The 13,730-nt window shown below is 38.2% G+C and overlaps 1 protein-coding gene across 1 annotated transcript; it reads right to left on the bottom strand.

The window, feature by feature from the left end:
• Positions 1-1,656: 1,656 nt before the first annotated feature.
• Positions 1,657-13,425, bottom strand: LOC148742845 (uncharacterized). Its single transcript, XM_088760432.1, has 13 exons — positions 13,349-13,425; positions 12,164-12,235; positions 11,621-11,692; positions 10,894-10,959; positions 9,970-10,041; positions 9,167-9,238; positions 8,240-8,314; positions 7,394-7,465; positions 6,196-7,216; positions 5,092-5,173; positions 4,457-4,495; positions 3,610-4,032; positions 1,657-3,186 (listed from the first exon to the last, which is right to left on the bottom strand). The coding sequence occupies exons 1-13, from the start codon at positions 13,366-13,368 to the stop codon at positions 3,047-3,049; spliced, it is 2,226 nt and encodes a 741-aa protein (XP_088616558.1). The 5' UTR covers positions 13,369-13,425; the 3' UTR covers positions 1,657-3,046.
• Positions 13,426-13,730: the final 305 nt, after the last annotated feature.

Raw genomic sequence — 13,730 nt, 5'->3', positions numbered from 1 at the left:
ATAAGGAAGGCGTCATAATCTGGTAAAGAGGCGAACCCCCTGCGGGGATATTGGCGGCAACCTCATGTTATTTCCATATTTTGTTAACATCGTGCACTTATCAAAAGCCACACGTGGAAGTCCTCTACTAGTGGAAAGTATTTTCTCAAAAAACATAAATCAAAATTAAAGAGGAGACTTCGAGCAAAGACAAAAAAAAAGGTCCAAAGAAGAGAGAAATGGCACCATTTTGTTAAGGGAAAAGAAACAGTCACGGCAATCCTCTCCACGCTGGCATCCAGACTGCAAAGAAAACAAGAAAGCGCCATCAAATCTACATTTGTCCTACATAAGGTTAAAAACGAGGTTCCTTTAATAAGCAAGTACCGGTCTTGATACCAAACATAGGCAATGGCCTCGAATCGTATGAAATCATGAATGAACCTACCCAAAGGAACTCATCTCAGCGATAACGGTATAAGTTAAGCTGTCTTTCGATTTGCTGATTTGCTTTCAGCAGTTTCTCCAACCTCACTTTTTTTTTTTGTCGCGGGTTTTTCCCTCGCCAATTTTTCCCATTACTCAATGTTCAACAGAACGAGATAAAAAAAAAACGTGACTGCTATGCAGTACTTTTCCTGGGAAAATTTCGATCCGACTGTCATTGATGCCAGGAGGTCCCGTCTTCCCATTGGTTCGCTGTTTCAGGAGATAATCTCTTGGTTTGGCGCTATTTGTTTACAAACCTTTAGGAACTGAAATCTCGCATTTGGTTTTGAGAGGTATAAATACACTTAGAGCGAATTTATAGGTTATGTAGATTTGACCGATTTTCCTGAGATCTCGCCAAAACATTACAGGGATAATGACAAACGAATGTGTGACAGAAAATTTTAATATCTGAAATATTTTCTACGTGGTTCATTCATGCAACACGTTTCGCATATTTTACGCTACTCTAACTCTAGATACAGATATCTAGAGTTTATAATCTCTTGATTGCGGCCTATCAGGACGCCTTTGATTGGTTACTTGAGAATGTGGGTTTTGGTGATCTGCTTTAAATCAAGTCAAACGTTTCCTAATATCCTCCCACACGTGAATTCACTGTCGGGTGAATAGAACTTTATTAAACTGTAACATTTCTACGTCCACCATCACCTCCGTACAATCCGCCAGAATACTACTTCGTCGTTGTTACATTTATATCCTGAATTAGGGGCGGGCGATCAGATCAAATGAGAAAATTTAGGATTATTATGGCAGTTTCTTGAGGCACTGGAAATTTTCATTAAAAAAAAATCCACTCATGACTTCTTAGCTGATAGATGTACATCTAACATCAATATGCATATTCTCGATACTGTCTTGAGGAGAATTTGTTTAACAATTGAGGGCTTCTGAATTTGGCGACTATTTCCTTTATTCTGGTGACCTTACTGTTTGATTCAGGGGTGATATGGTAAGAAGAAATCAGATGCTAGTAACTCTTAGGGGTCAAAGAGTTGAGGAACATGGGGGGAGGGGGTAAGGAGAAATTAGATGCTAGTAACTCTTAGGGGTCAAAGAGTTGAGGAACATGGGGGGAGGAGGTAAGGAGAAATTAGATGCTAGTCATTCTTAGGAGTCAATGGGTTTATGGGTTAATGGATAGTTATCTAGAATAAATCACAATTTTTTTTTAAATTTTATATATTTAGGCAGACATGCTTGACAATATACAGTGACTTCACTGGATAGTTGACAGTTTACCAACACAGGTTTGACTGATACATATCACTCATTTGATGTTCGTCTTACTGTCTTTCTGTATTACGTCAGTAACACCTTTTTTCTTTCAATTTGTACGAGCTTCTGCAAAATTTACTTAGGAGTAGAGAGAGCAAAAAATCCAAATGAATAAATATTTGAGCCAGATACACATGCATCATCTGACCTGAGCACTTAGTACATGCGTGCCGTGGGGTAAATAAAATTTATGGCATAACATTGTCAAGTAATTCAGCCATCTACTAATTATTTAAGATCTCGCATTTTTTTCCCAACAAATCATGAGTAAGATATCGATAGGAACTTGGAATTGGATAAATACAACTCAAGGCCTTGCATTGTTAAACTACACAACCTTCTACTAAACATAGCGGAAGTTACAGTTGCGATGAAATAAATCATGAGTAAGATATCATTAGTAAATTTAGACTGAATAAATATGATTCATGGCTTTAAGCATTGTAATACAACACAGTCATCTACTAAACTTATCAGATATTACCACTGTGATGACAAAATCATAACTAAGATAACTTCAGGTTGAATAAGTATGATTCATGGCTTAGCATTGCTATACAACACAGCCTGTTACTGAATGCTTACAGTAGGTAAGATACTCATGCTGACTTCAAATTGAATAAATGCAAGTTATGGCTTAGCATTGCTATACAACAAGCCATCTACAAAATATATCATAAGACGTTAAGATTGAATAAAACAAATCATAAGTAAGATAGCAATATATGGTAACTGATTTAAATTTAATAATTATGATTCATGGCCTAGCAATGTAATACAACACAGCCATCTACTGATATCAGCGTTGAATTGAATAAATATGATTTATGGCTTAGCAGTGCCAAAAAACCCAGCAGTGTACTTAAAATCTTACCATTTTTAACAACTGACATGTAAATAAGGGGTGAAAGTAATCTTTTCCTTAGCAGCCTATTAAGTTTGCCTGCTGTTCAGATCAGACCCTAAATATTAAACAACGCCATATGCTGCTACTTTTTCTACGCTTAGCACTAACTGAACTAAAATTCAATCTACATCTGAAATAATTTTATAAAAGACTACTCAAAGATTAACTACTTATCAAGGAAAAACCCTTAGAGATTAATGTTATGGGTAACTTTATCTGCCGGTCTTTTGGAATGACCTCTTGAATTGATAACCGTAACGCAACTGCATTTTGACGCTATTAACGAAAACTACTACAGGTAACTACTTAATCAATTCCAAATTAAATTTGTTTCACAAAGAATGCACTCCATTGAGAATACAGTGTTATTGATTACACACTCGTTTCTTTTATGCCATCGATCGCTTCGTAAAACTGATCAAGGTCGCTGTCATCGTCAAACGTGGCCAGCGGTGCTCTTGGAGACTCTCGCCCTGAGGCTGCTTGGAGATTTTCATCTGCTTTGTGTTTATCTGTTGCATAATAGCATGACACAAGGCAAAAAGAAGACATTCAGTAAGTTGCCCTGCGTTAAATACCCATACTCTGCTGAGACTAATTCATAGCGAGATTGTTATATAAAGTGGGGCACCGTAGTACTACGCAAATCTTGCAAAAGCGCTTCCCGAGAACACTATCTTGTCGTTTTGCGGAAAGAAAAACAGTTCCAAGCCTTTCCAATAAGAAAAAAGTTATTTCACTATTCGAGTAAACCGCACAATGTAGTTCAGCTGGATAACGAAGGTGACGAGATTGTAGAAACAAACAATTTGTTTAAGGAATAGCGAGGAGATGTTGTTCACTACTAGTCCTCCAAATTGATGAAAAATATCTCAATGCAACACAGTTATTTTCTTTTTTTCAAAGGAAGCGGAGGCTAGAGCTGGTATACATACCCTTATTCGCGATGGACTGCTCGTCTTCCCCAGCTTCCTCGTCCATGCCATCTTCATCTTGCTTCTCAGATTCCTCGAAGTCCTTTTTTAGTTCTTCGTCTTGTTTGTCAGTCTCATCTTCAATGTTATCTTCAACGTGTCCTTTGGATTCTTTGCAGTCGTTTTTCGAATCTTCTTCTTGTTTGTCAGGCTCATCTTCCATGTCATCCTCATGTTGTTCTTCAGATTCTTCTTCTCGTTTATCAGGTTCGTCTCTCTGATCTGATTGGCCTTCTTGGTCATCCTCTGGTTTTTCATCCTGTTCAGTCTCATCTCTCTCTCCAGGCTGTTCACGATCGGTCTGCTCTGCATTTTGCTCATGCTCACTTTGATCTTTCGATTCGTCATCACTGTCATCACTCTCTGCTTCTCGATGGATTAGAACTGAAAAGAGAAAAGTTATAAAATAAAAAGTGCTCTGTACTACAACTGCTACTTCCTATGAGCTTTCTCTTGACAGTATTTATTAAAACAATAACTTTGATGGCAGCTCTTTCAAAAAAAACAGATCAAGGCAGCAATGTTCATAAAGTAGCTTCTCCCATAAACATCAGCGGCATTTCTTTTGATCTTTACCCGGTAACCTTGGCATTTAAATGGGGGCGACGGCTACTAACGGGATTTAATTTCCGGTCATTTTAAATGTTTTTTTCTTCGCCCATCCTGGCCTCCGACTGCAAGGGTTAGTTGGTTCAGAAGGCATGAATTTTTCACTCTCTTACCGATACTAAAGGGCGGAACCTCTATTTACGCCTCGATCGAGCGACTTTACCCCCATGTTTACTTGAGCCGAATAAATGTTTCATACCTTCTTCGATGACTCGCATTTCCATGCCCTCATCTTGGCCTTTAGAAAACAGTTATACTATTAATCAAGCGTGTTCAAATGGCATTTACCTTCATGATTGTAAAATCAGTGAGCTGGTCGGTGTGTCAGATCTAAAGCAATAGTCAGCGTCGCCGAAGATAGTATTTTTAAGATAATCAAGCAGAAGTGCAATCACCAGAAGGTTATCGCGTTGCTATGAAACTTAATCAGATTTCAAGAACTGATGAAATTTGGTGAAACAACCTTGCACGACAAATGCTAAAATCAATTAAGGCTGACATCACAGAGGACCAGTCTTAAATATGCAAATCCACTCAGCAGGACTCTGGTGATGACTTTCCTTCAGGTTGTCTTGATGTACCCTCAACCGAGAAAAATTAAACTAATCAAAATTAAGTCTAAGCATTGCTCAAAGTGAGAAATGAATTTCTCATGCCTATGGTTGTTCGGAGGACAGAGGTTGTACAAAAAATTGCTTGATCTAATGTCAATGTTAAGTATATTTTGACGTAACCCTCAGTAGAACAGGTTTGTTTTGAGAAACCGCGTCTTCAACGCACGACAAAATGATGATAGTCCTTACTTCCCAAAAACATGGTTTTCGATAAACGTACCTTCACTGTTTTGATTTCGTCCGCACTTTTCTATCAAATAGCCCAAGAACTGTTGGAATTTAGGACTCATAATACGTCGTACCTAGATACAAGGCGTCAAGAACAAAAATAGACAGTCAAAGAATGTATATGGCCACTGGTGAAGCACAATTTTAATAGCATTAAAAAGGCCAGAGCTGTTATAGTGACGCTAGCACGTAGAGTTGCAGAATGTTTGTCTCACATGCTAAACAGAAAACCTGCCTCATCCCACATAATGATAAGTACCCTGTTCCACAAGAGAAAGATGATTCAGGAATATATTCTCCAATTGACATTGAGCCAGTACTTAAAAGTGGTAACAAATAATAGTATTCAAATAATAATAATAATGCTAACAATTTTAATATAACAATAATTTAAAGGGGCTAGCTCGAAAGACTAATGGTTTCCAATCCTCTGGACTCGAACATGCCTATGCTTCTTTTGATTCGCTTGTCAATTATGAATAATTTTCCTATTTTATTGCAATTCCATATTTTGAGGCTCTTCTTTTATTATGCGTAAAAAGTATTCGGTCATTCCGCGTCCCAAAATAATCCGCAACTCCGCTGATCCACCGTTCTATTGTTTCTCAGTTCCTCCGTTCCATCATTCTTTTGAAGAACTGAGGGTATCGTATTTCGCAGCTTGCTCGCTTCGCAAATTTAGCAGCTCTTTTCGGCTTAACTCGCTGATTCAAACTTCAAAATGCACTCTTCTCAAAGAAAAAATTCCTCAGAGTGTTCATTATGTACAGATCACATCTACTGAGATATTCCCGCAGAAAAAGTTTGATTTAAATTAAGCGTCGGTGGATGCCACTGTAAAATTATTTTGAGTTCTTTATCGTTAAAAGGTGATACGTTTATGCTGCGTTCTGTTTTCGCGAGGGTTTTTTTTTTGAAAGATCAAGGTCAATCCGAAAATATCCAAATATCAAGTACCGCTAAATTTCCTTCGTGCTAAGCCAAATGTTTTGCTTAAACTGGTTCATTTTACATTCTTCACGGCATGGAACAAATATTTATGAAAGTAACCTCTAAATCTCAGCTTATCAAAGATATGAAGGTTGCGAGTTATTACCTGTTTTGTTGATAAAGTGTAGAGAATGGGATTGATGGCAGAGTTAACAGGTAGAACAAAGACTGCGATCCAAACTGCCAGGTCACCAGGTGTACGGAAGGATTTTTCCAAGAGAGACCTCAATCCAATTACCACAATAGGCAGCCAGCAGACACAGTCGGTAAGAACAATGAAGAACACTCTTTTGGCGAGCGAGGCCTCCCTCCTCAGATCGGCTACCCTTCGCTTGGCTTTCATTTTCCTCTCTCTTTCGGTCCCTTGCTGAGCCAGGCGCCGGTTTGATGTGCAGGATTTGTAGATAATCATGGAGTAGGCCACAATGACGAAGAACACAAGAGTAAAGTTTAAACCAACAAACATGGCAACAGAGTACTCCCAGCCTGAGTGCTTATCAGCAGAAAGTTGCAATGGGAGACATACAACTGATCTGCCATAAAAGTGGTGACCTTTTTGGCGACTACCAAAGTAGTCGATGCCCACCGTGGGAATAAATGCAATTAACCCACCAACAATCCAGATAAGGGAACACAGAAGATGCGTAACCTTGATTGTAAGGGACTTTCCACGATAGGGGAACAGAATATTCTTAACCCGGTCGGCGGATATCAGACAAATCGTCATAACAGACACTTCACTTGACAACACGGCAATGGCACCTGTTATCTGACATGACAAACTTGAACGCCAGTTATAGTCATGCAAGAAATACTGCCCTGCCCAAATGGCATCCATTACACCTATTATGATAAGGTAGATACCCATCAGTCCATCAGACCCGGCCAAATGTATCAACATGATAGACTGTATCTTATTCTTCTCCTTTGTCTCCTTAAACACCAACCGCCACACGATGACAAACACAGCACCAACTAACGACATAATTCCGACAACCCAGAGACATATCCTAGGGGCTCGATCTCTGAACATAGTTTCACAACTGGCGAAGCTGTCGACATAAGCAAAGTCGCAATCTGCGTCCTCCTTCGTCAAATGGCAACACATCAGGTTGGTGTCTACAGTCCTACGGTTAATAAAAAAGAGTTGAAATGAATCCCAAAAGGAGAAGAAAATAGAAAATTTCGATTCTGAATTTAAGACAATGAAAGGGTAATAGTAATACTCTACATGTTGTGTTATTGTATACAGATAAATGAAATTTCTCAATTGAACATCTCCAGACATCATTCCACTGACTTACACTGTTATTAGATTTCTCATGTTCGAGAAGAAACCGGCCGGCAGTTCTCGCATTTCGTTGTAATGGAAGTAACTGCAAATTACAGGAAAGCGATTCAATTCAACATCACTCGCTAAGTTATAAAGATGCTGCTGTCTTAAGCCCAAGTATTTTCAAGCTTTCGGGCTCTCTTCTTTTCCTTTGCTCCACCCAGTTGTCACACCCCAAAAATTCACCTCTTAACACTTCGTGAGACTCCCTGGGATTCAGAGGGGTGGAAGGAATTGAAGGGTATACCACTGTCAATGAACAAATTTTCCTAAATCGCGTTGATACCCATACAGTTAGGAACCTGAGGAATGGGAAAAGTGGGCATTTTAGAAGACGAGAGAGCAAGTAACCAAGTCACACATCTGAATACGAATAATTCGTTACTGGGTACGTAAAACATACCTATTGTGTTGAGATGTGTATACATGCAATATTACATCGGTAATCTACTTGAGAGAGGACGTTTAATTGAGAGGAAGCCCTCATTTAGTTTTCCCGAAAGTTCTTCAGTGGCCAGATCTGATCATGATTGGTTTTAGGAGTGTAAAATTTGCGCGTGACTAATGGTATAAACTATGCATTAATATACAAAGTCCGTCCTTAGCTTTACACTCGTAGAGGTATCTATGGACAACTCGAATAACGTAACACTCAACTTGCATGATTAGGCTGACTGGATTACTTGTCCGAAAAAATAGGGGAAGGGACGCTAATCCGAGAGTTAAAGGCATTGTCTCCCTAGAACTTGGAATTCACTCTCCTTGAAGCTTACAATCCCACGTACATCTTGAATATTTGCAGCTGTTTCATACTCACAGGAATCGAATACTCGGCGCGATATCTTTGAATTGCTCGTTGCTCACTATGCGGATTTTGTTAAAATAAAAGCTCCTGTAAGTGACGATAGAAAGAAAGGATAATTCGTTAATGACAAACATGAAAACATGAATTTAGATAAAAAAAAAGCAGGATAATTAATTGTGGGTGAGTACGAGTGACCACGCGTGACCACGCGTTACCAAGAGTGACCACGAGTGACCACGATTGTCTATGAGCGACCACGAATGATCACTTCTTGCCACTAATTACTCGCATGATCAAGAGTAACTACTGAGCAGTAACCAGAGGAAGGGAGGAATGGTGGCACCCTCCTACTTCCCGCCACACGAGCCTTTTATCCGGTATCAATAACTCGTCACTCTTCTCCGTCAACTTTTCATTTTTGTTGTTTTGTTTTTATCTTTTGTTTTATATTTTTACGTATTTTTGGTATTCATTGCTTGTTTTCTTTCCATTCATTTCCCTAAGTTCCTTCCTTCTGCCTCTGGGCGGAAACGGGCTCATTACATAACAATTATTGACAGCAAAGTAGCTCTGGGAACTACACTTTCAATGAAGGAAGTGATACATTGTTTGCATATGTCAGTCTCCGGGAATATGGTTTATCAACGTTGAAATCACAAATTTTTGGACAAATTCACCTGATGATAATGAAATTATGATGTCAGCCAAATTTATAACTTCTTGCCCTTGATCACGTGTAGCCACTTGTGGTCAATTTTGGTTGCTAATGGTCACTCGTGGTCGTTCGCTGTCAATCGTGGTCACTCGTGTATAATTTTTGACACAACCTTCTAAAATGACGGATATGCAGAACATGCGGACGAATGCGCTCTCACAAGACCCCAGTTTTGCAGTGCTTCACTAACTTCGATTAAAAATGCTAATGAGAAATAGACTTACATAGACTGCAGGTTTGTTAAGCCTTCAAAAACTCCACGCGGCAGGTATTGAATATTGTTTTCATAAACAGCCCTTGAACGACAAAGAAGACAAATCATTATCACCGTGACCTAAAGTACAGAAAACTCTAGTTGCAAACAATCTTCTAATTCCTTTATCCACTCTACCATGTCTTATCACAAAGATATCTTTATAAACTACGTGACGCTGAGAAGAAGATTGCTACGGATCACTTTAAAAATTAGGTAATGGTAGATAGCGGTTGCCTTGCTTAATTCCAGTATGAGTATGCGCCGATTTATGTACGAGAAACAATTTCTACATTCCTTTAGTAATTGTCTTGTTTTTTTCTCACATGTGAAATCTTGCCAGTGAGATCCGAGTTGGCACTTGCTATTCTGGATAATATAGCAACTTCAAACTCGAGCAACGTCATACGCGATCCTGGTAACCTCCAAGGTGTTTGAATCTAAGCCAGCCAAAGCACACTAGTTTGAGTAATTCAACAAAACCTTGAGCAAAAGTGGATCAGGGAATTAGTCTGCTCACCCTTTGCATCACGCCACGGATACAATTTAACTTATAATTTAGGAGGTTACTTATTCCTCGAGTATATGTTTTTTTTCTTTCGCAACCGCACATCCTCTAACAGAAAATTTAAATGAACCAAAAAATAAGACAGCCGCTAATGAACACTGATTTCAGATGATCAGATATCTCGTGTAAAGTCATGAATTTTACAAGTGCAGAGACATAATTTCCGTTCACCATTCTGTTCATATGAAATTGCTGGGTTTACTTACAGGTCTCTCAATTTGGACAGGCCTTGGAACTGATCCCGTGACAGGGTTACGAGGCTGTTTTTCTCCATGTATCTACGCGATAAATGAAATGCACGAGACGCTCTGTATCACTATTTAACAGAAAATATATATTTAAATAATTGTATGGGCTCAGAAATGTTTATCGTCAGGATCAGCTATGATTATTTGTATCGTTTATTCACCTCATATAAACGTTCCTTAAATTACTGGTTCCTTGTTCTTCAGCAAACTGTTTACTGCTCGTCAAAGTTGTCCAAAAATTCATTAAAAAGCATCGTCAGACTGCTTAAGACTGCTTTCACCGGGACGAGGACATTTTGATCACATCGCGCTTGCACTGATTGTTCTGATTGTTTTGATTGTTCTGTAGTGTGTGGTATTATATTTTGGTATATAAACACTAATGAAATACCTGGCGAGCTTTCGCGTAGAGTGAAAGTAACACGTTATCTTCACAAGTAAAAATACCGCCGTTACTAAAGTTCCGTAATAAAGTGCACCTTTTTGCAGCTAAAGGGAAATTACTAGGTTTTTATTGGTGTTCATATAATAAATATTACATGGCCGCTTAGGGATACGAAATTTATCGTCTCGTGTTGAAAAGTATCTTTCAAAACTCGAAGAGAAAGTTCGCTTCTTCGCGCGGCCATGCGATATCCACATGTGCGTTATCTTAACAAATATAATAATTGATGATTCTTATTTTGTGCATCTATTTTAAAAGTTACTGTATATTTTTCGATTAAAATCCTTAAACCAGCTTTTAATCAGGTCTGAGAATGTCAGAGAAATAATGGGTCGGTACACTGATTCTCTGTTTTTACCCAAAGCTCTCTTTTCATTTCTGCCCATTAAACAAGACACGCACTGAACCAGTTTTTGTTACAAACACAAATCACTTACAATGTTTCTATCTCGGAGAGACTTTTTAACTTTGGCAAACGCTGAAGTTTGTTATTGGAGAGAAAGCTTAAAAAGAAAAAACAAAGGAAAAAAGCTGAAAAGCAAGTTAACTGCGTTGGTATTTGAGACTCTCGGGGAGTTTTTTATCCCAAAAGGGACCTCGTGAATTGACATTAAAACTTAACTGTTTATTTTTATTTTAGGTGAGTAGCAAAACCTTTTATTCCCGGACTTGAGAATGTGAAAAAAAGGTGCCAATTGTACTTCTGCTGTTTAAATGGTCGTTTACATATCATGACAGGAATTCCCTTCTCAGTGTTGGTGCATCGAAACTATGAATTCGAACTGTTGAATCTTGTAGCAGTTGGCCTGTAATAATTTAAACCTTCCCTGATCGCTTGGCAAAAAAAAAAATGAAGTCACAAGTCAAGTGGAGAAAAGCGTTAAACGAGACAGTCAATCTCACTTTTTTCATCTATATTCTCTTTTCACTGCTATTGGTGACCACATCCACTAAAGTTAGCATTATATACCGGGGCGGAGAGGTTTCAACCTCTCCCTACTCTGTTATATACTGAGGCTAGTGAGGCGCATGCAGTAGTTTACGTTGATATGTTTATTGTAATAGCATTCTATTTGCAATGGCCGCAATGCAAAGGTTTACTAAAATCTCTTAAAAGAAATGTACGGTTTCACTCGCTGTAAAGGCGTACAAAATGCCACTTACAGCCTTTTCAACCGAGTAAGGTTGCCAAAAACATCTTCCGGAAGACGCTGAATTTTGTTGTTTGACAAATCCCTTCGAGAAAAACTGGTTAGCTAACATTTGAGAACACAAATTTTCCTTGGAAGATGGGAAAGTCCCGCTCCCAAGTATTTCTGTAATGTGAGCCAAATCAGCTAGCTGATAATAACATACTAGTAATTTTTTTACTAAATAAGGAAATGAAAACCTTTTTAAGCGTCTTTAAAAATATCAATTATGACCAAGAATCTCCAATATGCAGAAACTGGACTCAAAGGACATATTTATTCCATCGTTAAAAATGACAGACCTTCTGTTACGACAATAATGGGAGGGAAACCTTTCATTCTATTATGACATCTATTATTCAAATAACACTTTACTCAGTAATTTCCAAATGAGCAAGCTCAGTACGAGAAAGGTAGAAATGAGCGATATTCTCAACTGGTTTGAATCACCATGTATGAATGTTAACACTGACCTGTAAAGGACTTTTTTTTTTGTACATAGAAAAGTCCTACTTACAGTACTTTCAGTTTGGTATTACTGCTTAGTATCTCTCGTGGCAAACTCTGCAACTGATTGTAGGACAAGTCCCTGAAAAAACGTGTTTGGGGAATAAGATGATTGCCAGCGAGAAAAAAAATAAACAAACAAACATTCAGTTAATAAACTGCATTTCCAAGGGCTATGTGGAACTCTGTCATTTCTGTCTTGGATGACCTTTTCTTCTGCCGAAATTCTTATCTGATAGAGCTTAGGCAGATGTAGTTCATCAATCAGTTTTAGTAATCAGTTGTAGTAATCAGTTTTAGTAATCTTTGAAAACTTGAAAACTCCCTCTCTGGGAAACATTCATATTTCCCTGTCCAATTTTTTTGGGTTTTTGTTACGTTCCATAAATAGATGCACGTTATTCGATGGTTTAACAAAGTTGTAAGGCAGACGGATGATTTCCGAGTTGCGTAGTATTTATTTTCATTTTAGCGGGGAAAGATGCAAGCATTGTGCAAAATTTTTGCATGTCGAATAAGGGAGAAAGTGGATTCAGTTGGCTATAAATCGAAATTTCTTTCTATTGGATTAGCTTTGCACAAATGTTCACAGAGGTGAGCGCCAGGAAGCTGGTGAAGTCATCTGTACACACCCAATGTCACGTGACCCAGAGCAAAAAACAACCCAATGCATATGTCATTATTAAATTTACGATTTGACTTTTTTAAGTCTCCTTTCGTTATGCAAAATTACAAGCAGGCATTCTGAGTTAGCATGAAAACGTACAAAATGAGAGTAAAAATGTGTCGACAAGTCCTTTTAAGGGTAATTTCTCTGTTTTGTTTTTTTAGAATTCGTCAAACCCGTGTCTGCGTTTCAATAAAGAAATATTCTCTTTTTATTTAATGCAAAGGAAGAAAGTGCAACTTTTCGTTTTCGAGAGTGGCACCTTTTTTGTCTACAACGGAAGTAAAACTTCATTGTGACATTCTCTAGCTTTGGAACGTCCTGTTTATGAACTACTCACACAAAACTGAACAAACTCCATGTCCGACTGGTTAACTAGTGGCTCCAATAAATAAATCAAGAACGAGAAGTGTATAAAACCATATTTTGAACTGCTTGAGAGCAATAGATCACAAATGCAATACAGAGGAAAGCAATATTAACGTTGACGAAGAATTTTTGAAAACAAATCACAAAATTTATACTTACACTTCCTCTAATGTGGACATCTCTTGAAGAATGTTTCGAGGCAGCTTTTCCAGCCGATTACCACTCAACCGCCTACATATAAAAAGCGATAAAAAAGATCCTATTGTACGAAAGATGCTTCAAACTTAGGGCAGAGATTTTCTGATTATATTATTGTACCTAGGATATCCACATCATAAACGCTATCCCCATTTTTGACGTTATTTTCTAGTTTAAGTCTGTGTTAGAGCGCAAAGTTTCATCATATCTTCGCTTTTAGTTCCAGGATATAGTTGCAGTTTTCCTACCTTCGAATACGATCATCGTTTAGTACGTGTTAAAGAATAAATGTGTAAAACATTTTCTAGAAGAGAGCCCTGATCCCTATGTTTATGTTTCGCGG

Source organism: Stylophora pistillata, chromosome 1 (assembly GCF_964205215.1).
Source record: "Stylophora pistillata chromosome 1, jaStyPist1.2, whole genome shotgun sequence".
Lineage (NCBI taxonomy): Eukaryota > Metazoa > Cnidaria > Anthozoa > Scleractinia > Pocilloporidae > Stylophora > Stylophora pistillata.
This window is presented reverse-complemented; position numbering and strand designations above follow the sequence as displayed.

Bases quoted from the DNA above. Each gene is read 5' to 3' on its own strand.
- LOC148742845 (XM_088760432.1), bottom strand. From the start codon at position 13,368: ATGTCCACATTAGAGGAAGT. The intron at 12,236-13,348 runs GTAAGTATAAAT...ACGTTTTTTCAG, and splicing joins ATGTCCACATTAGAGGAAGT to GGACTTGTCCTACAATCAGT. The intron at 4,033-4,456 runs GTATGAAACATT...TTCTCTTTTCAG, and splicing joins AATGCGAGTCATCGAAGAAG to TTCTAATCCATCGAGAAGCA.